The 14,113-nt window shown below is 42.8% G+C and overlaps 1 protein-coding gene across 4 annotated transcripts in view; it reads right to left on the minus strand.

Annotated features, from left to right (window-relative positions):
- ANAPC1 (anaphase promoting complex subunit 1) overlaps positions 1-14,113 on the minus strand; it is a 105,548-nt gene that overhangs the window by 41,777 nt on the left and 49,658 nt on the right. For all 4 annotated transcript variants that reach the window (XR_005212458.1, XM_037807643.1, XM_037807644.1 and 1 more), the window contains exons 23-28: positions 14,042-14,078; positions 13,880-13,950; positions 11,785-11,963; positions 7,641-7,855; positions 3,440-3,558; positions 377-648 (exon numbers count right to left, since the gene is read on the minus strand). Coding sequence is in view for 3 of the 4 variants with exons in the window: in XM_037807643.1 (XP_037663571.1) it covers positions 377-648; positions 3,440-3,558; positions 7,641-7,855; positions 11,785-11,963; positions 13,880-13,950; positions 14,042-14,078 (893 nt within the window). In the remaining variant the exon portion in view is untranslated. The remainder of the gene's footprint in view (positions 1-376; positions 649-3,439; positions 3,559-7,640; positions 7,856-11,784; positions 11,964-13,879; positions 13,951-14,041; positions 14,079-14,113) is intronic.

Genomic DNA, 14,113 nt, shown 5'->3' on the forward strand with positions numbered 1-14,113 from the left:
GCTGTGCCACTCTGAGAATATACAAAAAGCACTGAATTTTACACCTCAAATGGATGAACGGTATGACATGTGAGTTATTTCTCAATACAGCTGCTAAAAAAGTGGCTCTGAGGTGGAAGAGTTTGGTGCAGCAAGGAGCCACGATGGCGCATCCACGTGGCTGGAGTGTGGGGAGAAAGGGGACGAGGCTAGAGTGAGGCTAGAGAAGTGGGACAGCCCAGGAGCAACGAAGGCCCGTTGAAGCGCTGACCAGGGGGCGGCACACTCCGACCCTTGACCTGTCGCACGAAGAGTGGACTGGGAGGTGCGGAGCGGAGGGGGACGAGCGAGCAGGAGCTGAGGCCCAGCGCCAGGAGCAGGAGGCACGCGCCTTCACCTTGGTCAGGTAGTCGTGGATGTTGAGAGTGGCCAGCTTGGTGAGGTGTCCGTTCAGGCCCAGGGCCATGAGGAAGCCGGCATACTCGTTGGCCAGCTCGGCATGCTTGGGCTTGTTGTAGACGATCCAGGCAGAGTCGATCTGGGAGGCCGGGGCTATCTTCAGGCCGGCGGCCACACCGTTATGGAAGCTGGCCCAGCTCGCCATGTTGGGCGGCACGTCGATGTTGCCGCTGTGCAGGTCCACGGTGGTGTTCCGGGGAGGGGCCCGCCCTATCCGCCAAACAAAAAGGAAAGGGAGAGGATAGGAATTCATCAAACGGTACGTGTGCATCTGAGACCATTACCTCTCTACCTTGCAAACCCTCGGTGACGTTGGGTCCCGATGCGCACTTTTCAACACACAAAACAAACTGGATGTAAAGTAAAAAGAGCCCTAACCATTTACAAGAGCTCACTGTCTGGTAATGATGTCAATATACCTTCATGTGGATTGGACTGGAACACCTACCACCACGAGAGCTAACTGTCCACCTTCCTTCCAAACAGCACAGAGGTTAATTAGAAATCAAATATCACCATTAAGCAATATGAGTATCAAATTCCAGTATGTGATTAATGACAAATGTTAATTTCAAATATGCCATCCCATATTTTTACTCTGGATGGTAAATATAATATCTCTAAACATTAAGGGAAATTGACATTTTAAAACAGACAAAAATGTTTATAAATCTGCTGTATGAGAAAAGATGTTTTCGGCCTAATTATATTCTAATGTAAAAATGTCAAATTGCAATGAGAGATAGCATCATAAAAATTATCTTTTTATGGGCTTGAGTCATCTAGCAAACCATAAAAGAGCAATCATTAGATTTCACTTCATGACCACTGTATTTAAGAGCAATATAAATTCAATATTTGTGACGCTACTATATGCTCTTTGAGTTCCATTTCTGGTTTCTTCTGGTTTTGCTCTACACCATTTAAAGCCATACAGAATCCTTTTCATATTCTGAAAAGTCTATATTAACTCAAGTCATGGATGAATACTTAAAATAAATATTCCAGTTACTGCATAAAGTTACCCAGTACTAGACGTTTGAAAATATGCTTTCAAAGGAGTTCTAAAAGTTATGTAAAATAAATTTTAAATACATGCCATAGTGTCTTATTTGTAGTGTGCATACATACATACACATGAGTAAAAAGTAAAATGTATTTGCCTTTCACATTTAATTTTTGTACTTAAAAGGCAACCTAGTGCAAGATAGCATACCACTGGTAGCAAACACAAGTTCTTTTACTTTCTCAAAAAAGGCGGAGAGATTAATATTGAAAAAACACTCATTCACCATTTGCATAAGACATAATATTTGCAAACAAGAGAAAAATGAAAGGCAAAGAAATTTTCTTCACTAAGATTAACAATGAACAGAAGCACAACAGGCATTCTCAGTGTGAGTTACAGGACTATAAGAAAGTATTTTTTCCTAAATTAACTATTAAAATGAGAATAAAGCACTGGATTCATGTTCTAAACATATTTTAAATCATGCAAATTTAACTAAACATATTCAGAAAAAAGAGAATGATTCATGTATTTATTTTTTTAACACCAACCAGATTTAGTACATTTTAACATTTGCCAATTTTGCGTAAGATTCTTTTCCTTTTTCACCAGAACTTTTTATATGAAAACTTTCCAACAATTGAAAGACTAGTACAATGAACACTTCTATACCATGCCCTCCGCTAAGATTCAACAATTACTAACCTTTTGCCACAGTTACTTTGCCTCTGAGAGAAAATGTTACACACTGAAAGCCACTCTCTCGCCACAGCCCTCGATGAGCTGAGTGCTTGGGGCAGGCGGCCACGGGCAGGAGCCTCGCGCCCCGTACTCAGAGGCCTCACTCGTGTCCTGCCTGATGCTCAAGGCACAAGTCTTTTCACAACTGAGTGGGTGAGGCTCTAATTTATAAAACTACATCATTTAAAATATTATGGAATTATATTTGCACACTTTACTTGTACATTATAACGTGTGTGTATTTTGTACAGCTCTGTAAACATAAAACCACATATACTATACTTTACAATTGACTTAGGGACTTTCAATGGTAATTTCAACTGTATGCACTTTTCACCTTTAGAAGACAACCAAACCAGGATAAGATGGACACACACCCATTGTAATCAAGAACGTTGGGGAATGGACACATTTACACCTAGCAGAAGCAGAAACTCATACAATCAATCAGAAAGGCAATTTCACAAAACGTAACATCAAAGTCTTAAGACTGTTCAAATTGTTGGGCTAGGAGTTCTACTTGTAAACACTTATCCTAAATAATAGGATGACTGTGCCCCAACAATATGTTTACAATAGCAAAAACAAACAAACAAAAGCCTCACTAAATTTCCCAAAATGCTAGGGTGTTTATATAAATTATGACATATCCATCAAATGAAAGACCTTGAAGCCAATAAAAATTAAGTAAAAATAATGAATGCATACAATACACACATATACAAATACTATACATATAATTATATACCCATATATGCTAAATATGGAAGGATACTGAAAGAAACCTTGAAAAAAATTCCTAAAACAGATTTAAATTCTCAAGATTAAACAAATATAAATTTATATACATGTAGAAACAAAACTGGGGAAGGTGCACACCAAAATGTTAACAGTGGTGAATGCCAGACAGAAAGACTCCCGTGAGGGGTCACTTTCCTATTTTTGTACAATGGTCATATACTCATAATACTCAATAATGAGATATAAGACATCAATAATACATTCCTGAACTTTTCCAAGAGCCTTCTTGTACCTTGAAGTAGTCTCATGAAAAACAAAAATTAATAATGGAAAACATTCTGCTATTTGCTATTTGAGTTATTTAATAACCACTAAAGTAGCTATTAACAGTAGCTAAAATCAGTGGGGATAGGAGGAGCATTCCTTGGTGTTAACTAAATTAATTCAAAGGACTGTGCTATATGTGTCCATAACACTTTGCTTTGTCACTGAGCCCCAAATTTAACATACCAGTCAGATTCAGTTTAGGAATAGGCAATGGCTCTGTCGGAACAGGATGGTATGAAAACAAGGTAAACATTCCTCGTCCTACTGGAAGGGCCATGGTTCGCTGACACAATTGGAGCAATCTACAATTAAGACAGAAACCAAAATGTCAAACATTTTAAAGCAAAACATAACTGGATGACGGGAAAAAACATTATCAAAGCAAACTGGAGTCTATGGTCAACAGTAACGTTGTAATATACCTCCATTAAATGTAACAAAGGCAATATGCCAATGCTGAATGTATATGAGAGGGGGATATGGGGGAGTAATACGGGATTCTTGGTAGTGGTGTTGTTTGCTGTCCTTAGTGGTATATTGTATTGTATGACATGTTATTTTTCTTTTTATCATTTTTTCTTATTGCTAAAAAAAAAAACAAAAACAATTTTTCTTGTAGTAATCAGTATGTTCGAGTGCTGATTGTGGTGATGAATATACAGCTTTATGATGATACCGTGAACAATTGATTGTACACTGTGGATAAATGTATGGCATGTGAATATAACTCTATAAAATTGTAGGAAAATATATATATAGGAGTAAAAGTGTTGGAGAAAACATGGTGAGAGGGATGATGCCTCACCAATATTGACTAACTACAATGTGTAAACTCAGAATTGAATCTTAGAACATAGCCTAACGTGGACACAATAATTGTAATAGTCCCTAGATTGTAAGCTCTTACAGCAGTTAACTCTATCCCTGAATTGTAAGGCCTATCTCTAAACTTTGAGATGCTGATCCCCTAGTGTATAACCTGATTGGTCTCTGGAACAATGCATATCTCTGAGACACCTGAAACTCAGAGCTAGACCTCGGCAGATATGAATGTTAGTATTAGTGCATACAGCCACTGTCAAAAAAAAAAAAAAAGCTGAAAAAGAGCCCAGGCTTCAATTAGTGATATGAATGAAGCAGGTCTGGTTAAGACCAGGGCAAGCCAGGCCAAAGGGTAAAGGTTGAAACTGATTGTGTTTTAAAACTTCAACTTTCATATGAGACCAAGGGAATAGATATCTATTTGGTACAGGATCTAAATTTTCCAAACGGTACAACTCTACAGTCGATTTGTTCAAACAACACAATTGCATGGAACTTTGAATAGGAAGTGAGATACGGTAGGTTAGTATAGGCTGGAGTGAAATAGTGACACATCCTAGAGTAATTTGGGCAGATAATAAAAAATATATTTACAGCCTCCCCCTCCCCAGCCCCAAGGATCTGGGGGAAGGTGCGGATGTGTTGGACATCCTCACCTGGACTGGTGTTGATGTTGTCACAAACATTGGGACTGGCGGTTTGATGTGCTGAGCCCTCGAGCATGGGACTTGCCCTTATGAAGCTCATTACCACAAAGGAGAGTCTAAACTTGCATGTAATGGTGCCTAAGAGTCTCCCCGAGTACCTCTTTGTTGCTCAGATGTGGCCCTCTCTCTCTCTAACTGAGCCATCTCGACAGGTGAACTCGCTGCCCTCCCCTCTACATGGAACCCAACTCCCAGGGTTGTGAATCTCCCTGGCAACGCAGAGTATGACTCCCGGGGATGAATGTGGACCTGGCATCGTGAGACTGAGAGTATCTTCTTGACCAATAGGGGGATGCAAAATGAGACGAAATAGTTTCAGTGGCTGAGAGATTCCAAATGGAGTCGAGAGGTCACTCTGGTGGACATTCTTATGCACTATATAGATAACACCTCTTAGGCTTTAATGTATTGGAATAGCCAGAAGTAAATACCTGAAACTACCAAACTCCAACCCAGCAGTCTGGACTCCTGAAGACAATTATATAATAATGTAGATTACAAGGGGTGACAGTGTGATTGTGAAGACCTTGTGGATCACACCCCCTTTAGCTAGTGTATGGATGAGTGGAGGAATGGGGATAAAAACTAAAGGACAAATGGGGTGGGATGGGGGGATGATTTGGGTGTTCTTTTTTCACTTTTATTTTTTTTATTCTGGTTCTGGTTCTTTCTGATGTAAGGAAAATGTTCAGAGATAGATTGTGGTGATGAATGCATAACTATGTTATCATACTGTGGACAGTGGATTGTATATCATGGATGACTGTATGGTATGTGAATGTATTTCAATAAAACTGAATTTAATTAAAAAAAAAAAAAAAAACATAACTGGACGATAGTCTGTAGGCAAGTATTTCAAAAGAAGGCACAGATCCTATGTAAGACGAAGCCCCCTCAGAGTAACCCCGGCCAGCACGTGGGTGAGCTCCTCAGCGCGGTCACCCTCCCACCGCTGCCCACTCCTGAGAGGAGGGGCATTTCCTTTGTTTTGTTTCCTGTCCCTTTGACTGAAAGCAGCTCATTTACAAATCCAGCCAACTCTCCATCCAAAAGGGAAATTTAAAATTCCCCTCTAACTGCTGCTAACTTCAGGAAGGAAAATGGGTACTTTTCTGTTTTCACTGTCATCATCAGTCTAACTGGCCTCAGTGTTGCGGACATGGCCTCAGAAGTGCCACCTGCACTGCCTCGCCAGAAAGGAGAGGAAGGCCCTGTCCTGGACACTGGATTTCACGATGCCCCCAAGGGAACCACAGAACTAGTTTTCAAACGTAAAACATGTTTTGCATGAAAGCTGGTTTTAGGGGACCAGCAGCACCATCAGACATAGAGATTCAAGAGGAAAACTGCTCCTCCCAGGGACAACACTGTGAAAGGAATGCACCACTCTCAAATTTGTTTCTATGTTAAATAATTTACATTCCAGATAGTCCCTTAAAACAAAGCAAAAGCAAACAGGAAATCTGGAAGTAAACTAGGAAACACTTAAACAAGTTCTATCTGGAGACACAGAAAGTCCAAGGCTAACGAGAGGCTAACACATTCCCTGCAGAAGGATCCATGCACAAGCGAGCTCTCTCCCACACTGTATACACGTTCAGCGGCTTTTCCAGCACAATGCAGGAGAGCTCTGCTATCCTACAATTATGTGGGGAAACTGATCCACATTACTTTGGGATCAGGGAAATTCAAGGCCAAGAGACTGCTTTCCACAGAATTTTTTAGCAGAAGCTCATGATAATCTAACCCAACCCTGCAAAAGTCACAAAATTACAATAATGACAGTAATACAGTATCCCTTGACTCTGATGCTACTAAGTATAAGACACATCATTATTTTATTAGGAACTAAGAATATCACCAATTAAATTATGATCCCCTTCGACTGAGAAACAGTCTCGTTTCAGAGATATTAAGAAGTGAAAAAAGCTACCATTTTGGAATCAATGAACCCTGTCTGCAGGAACGGCTGGCTGCCCTGCTGCACCCTAAACCCTGTGCAGGAGCCACGAATGCCTCTGCCAGGCCTGTTCTTACGTGGGAGGCAGCTGAGGCAGCACAGGGTGAAGTAAGTTACCTAGAGGCCAGCGGACAGCAGCCGGGCACAGCCTTGACAGGCATCCCTGACCCCCACGCTCCAGCCCAGCTTCTCCCCGCTCAGGGAGGGCACGGCCCACCCGGGATCTTGGTAGCTCGTGGTCAGGCCAAACCAGTATCTCGGCAGCCTGTGGCCAGGAGCAGCCCAAACTGGAAACTTGGCAGCCTGTGGCCCACCCGGGATCTCGGCAGCCTATGGCCGGGCGTCACTGGCCCTTGGCTCTGAAATAGCACCTTCGAAAAAGAAGACGGCAGTGGCGGGGGCAGCCCATTGAGTAATATAAAATGAAGTGTCCCAAGGCAATAGCTCTGGGATGTCACAGGCGGGAAACTTGGACACCACCCAGCCTTACAGTATGAAGGGATCTATCGGGCTATTCAGAGCGGCAGGAAAGGAGGCTTGTGGCCTATTACCTACCAAGGAAGAAAGAAAGTAAGGCTGTAAACGTCAACTACACTAAAAAATGCAAAAACTATTCCTGATCAAGACTCAGGAGAATGAGTCTGACGCCATGCTCTGTTTGTAATTCTTAAGGTAATTTTTAAGGTTATTTCAAGGAAGGCCTAAATTGCAAAAAGTAGGTCAACAAACAACAAAAGATAATGTGAGCACAAGTATGAGACTGGATGAAAACACAACAGGTGGCACAGTTTAATTTTAAAGTGTCTTTTTCAGGTCTTCAAACAATAAACACGCAAATGAAGAAGTATAAACAAACCCGGCACGTCCCAGAGCTGCCGGGAGCCCGCTCCTTCACCTGTTCTCCTTCTCCTCGATGAACTCGTGGTCGCTGAGCTCCGGGTACTGCACGACGTTGACACGCACAGGGCGCGCGCTCTGCAGGAGCCGACGCACGTCCTGCACCCGCAGGTCCTCGCTCCACAGCAGGGATGTGACCTCCTGGCAGAGGTCACCCATGCCATCCTCCTCCTCCTCAGCGTCTGTCCCTGAAGGAGCATCTGAGGAGAGCACCTGAGTAACAGACTGCGTTGTAGCGGCGAGCCACACCAGCCGGCGCACCAGCCACGGGCACAGACGCCAGGAGCCGGGCGGTGCCGGCTCAGGGAGAGGGGCCCAGCTACAAGAACGGGTTTAAAGTTTGAAAATCTCAAGACTCAGGCAGGAGCCACTATAAACAAGTAAATCCTAAAAAGAGATTAGCCAAAGTAGAGAGTATGCTTTTACACAGAGAGAAAAAAAAATTTAAGGTAATAAAAAAGGGGTAAAAATGAAAGTATTCTCTAGAAAAACCTTTTTACTAACCCTACTCCTGAACCAATACAAGTAAAGCAATCCTCTTCAGAGTCCCCTCTGCCTCACATTCAAAGTAGCTCCATATTTATCTAGAATCTGGCAAACTGAACTAAAACAGGGAGCTATGCATTTGACCCTGCATACAAACACAGCTGCACATTCACACATGCACTCATGCATGCAAACACACACACACACTCAAAGGAGGCAGAGAAAAACAAATGGGAGCTCAGACCTCGTTCACAAAAGCACCATGGTATTTAATTTCTCAATTCAGTACATTAACTAAGTAGGGAAAAAAGGCCTGTCTTTTTTGCCCAGTGAAAAGTATTCAGATTACAAGTAAATTCCAAGGAAAATGTAGTGCCCACAAGTTATTGACCACTTATCTACCCCCAGGCACTCCTAGCTACTCTGCTGCTCAGAATAAAATCTCGTGAGAGAGGGACCCCATCCGGGAGGCAGGCGAGCTCCACCTTCAAAATATCCCCAACCCAACCCAACTCACTGCTTCTGCTGCTGCTGCTCTAGCCTAAGCTTCCATCCAAGTGGTTTCCCCACTTTCAGTCTCGTGCCCCAAAACCCAGGCTCTTCCACAATGCTCAGTGTGTGTCTGTGTGTGTCTGTGTGTGTGTGTGTGTGTGAGGAGAGAGCAAGAACCACTGTGACCCATAACACTCGAGTAAAAATTTGGCTTGTGCTCCAGCTGCTCCCACACTGACTGTGGGACTGAGTCCTAACAACTCTTAGCGAGCCCAGCTCAGGCTGCAAGGCAACTAGGAGAACTGAATTCCAGAGAGAAACCAGCCTCTCTGAGGAGAGATGAGACCTTGGCAGACTACAGACAAGGTAGCCACCATGAAAACAAGAACACAAGAAGAGAACTACAAACACTGTAACAGGCTGGACGCAGGCTGCGTGAGAGTTGACAGAAGGGCCAGGCCCAAGGAGAGCCCACGCTCTTGAGCGCTTTGCCTGGGCCCCACACGGCCGTCTCAGGAAAGGCCAGGGCAAGGCCTATGCTGTGGCATACGCATCCGAAACACTTCATCCCACAGAAAGCAGAAGGTTTAAGCTTCAGGGGGAAGCTGGCATAAGGAATCCCCGTCTGCCAAGACCCAGGCAAAGACCCACGGCTCCCAAAGCACACTCAGCAAGCTCCAGGAAAGCAGCAGGAACTCTCTTAGGCCCCGGGCCCTACCTGGGGGACAGACAGGAACGTCTCTAACACCCTCACCCCACCAGAGCAGGGCAGACCTGCAGCCAGAGGCTGAAGCAGGGGCCCCACCCCTGAGACCAGAGGTGCAGGGCCTGCTTAACACTGAAGCCAGGCCAGTTAAACAGAGAACTACCCAATACAGGCCCCCACCCAAGCCTCACACCGAGCAACAAGCAAAGCAATGGCAGTCTTTTACTGTTAAAAGCAGGTAAAGAAACTCCCCTGGGGAGCAGGCATGGAGACTCCTGAAGCTGACGGAGGAACGTGGATGCAGAGGATGCCTTCTGGCACTCCAAGTCCTGAACCCCACTGCTGGAAGAAGCTGAAGGCCGCAGGGCACAAGGGCCAGACCCAGCTCAACCACTGACCAGAAGGCCTCAACTCTCTCTTAGCTCTGACACAAGAGGCCTGCCCATTTACAAATATGGATCCTACCTAGCTCCGTCTCAGTGGCCCTTTTACACATATTGCCTGGCATCCAGACAAAACTAGAACCAGCTCCAGAGACGACCCAGATGTTGGAATTTTCAGACAAAGCCTATCTGGATTTTAAGTATTTAAATTTTAAATAACTATGATCAATATGTTACAGGACCTAATAGAAAAGGTTAACAAGGTACATGAACAGAAAAGAAATTTCAGTAGAGAAATTATGAAGAAAGAGCAATATGAAAATGCTGAAAATATAATATCAGAGAAAAGAATTCCTTAACTGCTTATCAACAGACAGAACACAGCTGTGGAAAGAATCAGTGAACCTGAAGACAGATCAACAGAACTTATCCAAACTGAAATGCAATGAGGAAAAAAATAAGGGGGAAAGGAGGAAGATTTGGGAAAGCTTCCCCCGTCTCCTGCGAGCGTAAATAAACCCATTTTTCCTCTTCAGCCTGGTTTGGTGTGACTTCTATTGGCCACGCCAAGTGACAACCACATGTACTGACTGAAAGGCAAGTAAGAGAAGAACTCCACAAAGAACCAAACCTGTCGTGTTTTCTCAGGGACGTGAACAAGCAGAAGAGCCAACAGGAGAAAAGTGACAAGCCCAGGATCCTCCCTGCTCCTCAGAGTGATGCGGGGCTACCACTTATTTTAAAGAGGTGAACTGGAGTTCCCAAACAAGATTAAACTTTTTTATTTTTAAGTTCAAAAGAGGCTGACTCCTCCCCCCTACATGGGACATGACTCCCAGGGTTGTAAATCTTGCTGGCAATGCAGTACATAACTCCTGGGGATGAGCCAGGAGCCAGCATCGTGGGATTGAGAAAAGTCTTCTTGACCAAAAGGGGGAAGAGAAATTAAACAAAATAAAGTTTCAGTGGCTGAGAGATTTCAAATGGAGTAGAGAGGTCATTCTGGAGGTTATTCTTATGCATTATCTAGATAACCCTTTTTAGTTTTTAGTGTAATAGAATTGCTAGAAGGAAATACCTGAACTGTTGAACCCCAACCCAGTAGCCTTGACTTGAAGACAACTGTATAACTATGTAGCTTACATGGTGTGACTGTGTTATTGTGAAAACCTTGTGGCTCACACTCCCTTTATCCAGGGTATGGACAGATGAGTAGAAAAATAGGAACAAAAATAGGGGGATGGGGGATATAGGATGTTTTAGGTGTTCTCTACTTGTATTTTTATTCTTTTTTTTTGGAGTAATGAAAATGTTCAAAAATCGATGTTGGTGATGAATGCACAACTATACAATGGTACTGTGAACAACTGATCGTACACTCTGGATGACTGTAGAGTATATGTATATATCTCAATAAAACTGAATTGGAAAGAATATATATATGAAGCACCCATTATACACATTATCTCTATACCATATGCTAGAAATATAAAGACGAAAAGAATTAAAAAAAAACAAACAAACACGAATCTGACTTAAAAAGAGGTAGTCTTGGGGTAATAAGTATTTCACTTTCTCCAGATGTAGGCCTCCTAGAACCCATGCTTGAAAAACAGATTTTGAAGATGAAACAATTCTGGTGCCAAAAACAAAAAATAAAAATATCCTTTTCCTGGGGTTTCAGTTTTATGTGATTAAATAGTTATGTTTACACCTATTATTAAAGTTCCACTCAAAATATTCAACATATAAGAAAAGAATGAAAGACGGAAGAGTTATATTTTTTCCACCCCAGGCCGTATATGCTTTGCGGTGACTAAGTTGTCAATAACTAACATGGGACAAGGGGGATCTGTCTCAAGAAGTGAAGAAGGGTGCGGCCTAGACAGAGCTATTTCCATGTTCAAATTACAACTAACGAACTTTGTCCAGTTACAAATCCCATCTGGCATAAAATATAAAAGACAAACTAACACATACACTCTCACAAAGACTGAAAGAAAAATGAAGAAATTTCTACTCTGGCTTTACTTGGGGCTAACACTGAACCCTGAGCTTTCTTGGGTGACACTCACAGATCTCCCTCTGGGCAGGTTCCCCTCGCAGGCCTGCTTGGAGAGATCCTGGCGGCCAATCAGAAGGCAGACGGCTTCTGGCCAGTCGGAGGCAGGCTGCTCACGGCAGTGATGAATTGCATCTCTGATGGGAAGAGCAATTCCAAAGGGAAGAGTCTCCAAGTCCCTTAAAGTGAATCCTTATGGTGAAAGGAAAGGAGAAAATTTTAATTTAAACCTGCCCTTGTCCCAATTATCCTCTTGACTAAAGCCAGTAAACATCTATCCTGACAAGTAAGAGAGAGATTCATTTTATTCCCCACACTACCAGTCTAATGTCTTAGTATCAGGGACTACTGTAATAGGCCTCTTTAAAAACTCCAAAAGGATTAGCATCCAAAATATATAGAACTAACAACTGTAAGAAAAAGACAAATGATCCAATAGCAAAAACACTAAGAACAAAACGACATTTCCTAAAGGAGGAAACATAAAGAGTCAATAAACGTAAGATGCTGCGCTACCCAATGAGTGATCAGGGAAATGCGAACCAGAACCACCAGGAAGTAGAATTCCATGCCCTCCTGACAGACTCTCATCACAGCTGGTGGGGTGTAAACTGGTACAAAAACGTGGGAAAACAGTTCACTTTAACCTGGAAGGTTAAGCATGTACAGCTCCAACTCCGTGTCCCACCCCCAGCCACAGAGGAGCTCAGGCACGTGGGCACCAGGACACGCAGGAAAATACCCAATGGCCAAAGGAGGGGGGACAGCCCCACTGAACCTCAGCAGAGTGGATAAGTGAGCGGTACATTCAAACAACAGAGTGGAAACAAATGACCTACAGCGACATGCATTAACATGGATAAATCTTTGAAAAATAAATACTGAGTGAAGGAAACAGAACATGTTTCCTTTTGTATCTCTGTATCTAAAATTCAAAAACATAACACTAAACCATATGTAAAGACAGTAAGACTATAAAGAAAACTGGGGAAAGGTAATACAAGCTTTAGGGAGGACCGAGGCTCCCCGCAGTGTGGCCTGCCCGGGGAGCGTCCTGTCCCAAGGGGGTGGCACTGTACGGGACTCTCCTGACCGTCATTCTCCAGACTAAAGACAACCGTTTACACATTCTTTCATTTGCAAACCATATTTCACATTTGGAATTTTTTGAAACCTCAAGGTAGTTAAAATTTATTTTTCCAATAATGATTTTCTAAATTTTGTATTATTTATGAAGAAAGTTAATAAATTATTCAGGCAAAAAATGTTTTTATATGAAAATAAACACTCTTATTAAATATGAATAAACACGGGTGGAGGGCAATCAGTATTTTCAGCATGGGTATCCTACAACAATTACTACAGCTTTCAAGGGAGCATACAAAGAACTGTGAAGAACTAAATCATGTAGAACATTTTGCAGATAAGAATTCAAAACATTTTGTTATATTCATTAAGATGTTACTTAACTTTTAAACATTCTATTCTATACTTTTTTTTTAATCATATCTTCTTCCAGTAATTTTGAATTTTGCTTTAGTAATTTTGAAAAAAAAAATTCAGTATTTTACTCTATTTAAAAAGTAGGAAGAGGAAAAAAAAAAAAAGCCTGGAGGCACAGGGTACAGAACAGCAGATGCAGAACTCTCTTCTCCTTTCTCTCCTTCCTAGATGAATATTCATCTTGCTGCCTAAAATCCCTGGCCTGCACCTTCCAAAGGCTGGTAGCCTCAGACAACTACCACAGAGTTTGCCAGAAATACGCTGATGTTCTGATAGTGAACATCACAATGGCTTCAAGTTCGAGTGCGCAGTGATCCGAGTTCTCCACACTAAGGCCAATCCACAGCCACAACCCTGACAGGCTGAAGGTGAATGGCAAATAAAGGCTTCCCTCTGGGCACTAAAAAGCCGAATCACAGACAACAGACAGAAGCTGAAGAGGAAGTGTGGCCTGGGGGGGCCCTCTCGGAGAGCCAGAGGCCCTGTGTCCTCAGCAGCTCAGCTCTAAGGGGACGGAGGGGGCAGGCCTGGTTAGTCTCCCGGGTGGAAGAGGAGCTCCTCACTTCCATTTCAAAGATGCATGGACATAACAGAGACGCTCTTACCCGCGTTAGTCATCCAGACAACTAATCTTTCCGCTAGACTGGAAACTGTAGCAGAGTGCCTGAAACAAAATCTAAAAGGGAAAACAACAGTTACCACACGGCTTATAAAACCAACACTGTATTATATTTTTAACATGAAAGCAAAATCTGAATAAAAGTCACCTGTTTTCCTCTCGCTCTGCTTGTGACTTCTGAGGGGCTAAGAGGCAAACAACCAAATTTTAAAGTTTTGAG

Source organism: Choloepus didactylus, chromosome 17, assembly GCF_015220235.1.
Source record: "Choloepus didactylus isolate mChoDid1 chromosome 17, mChoDid1.pri, whole genome shotgun sequence".
NCBI lineage: Eukaryota > Metazoa > Chordata > Mammalia > Pilosa > Megalonychidae > Choloepus > Choloepus didactylus.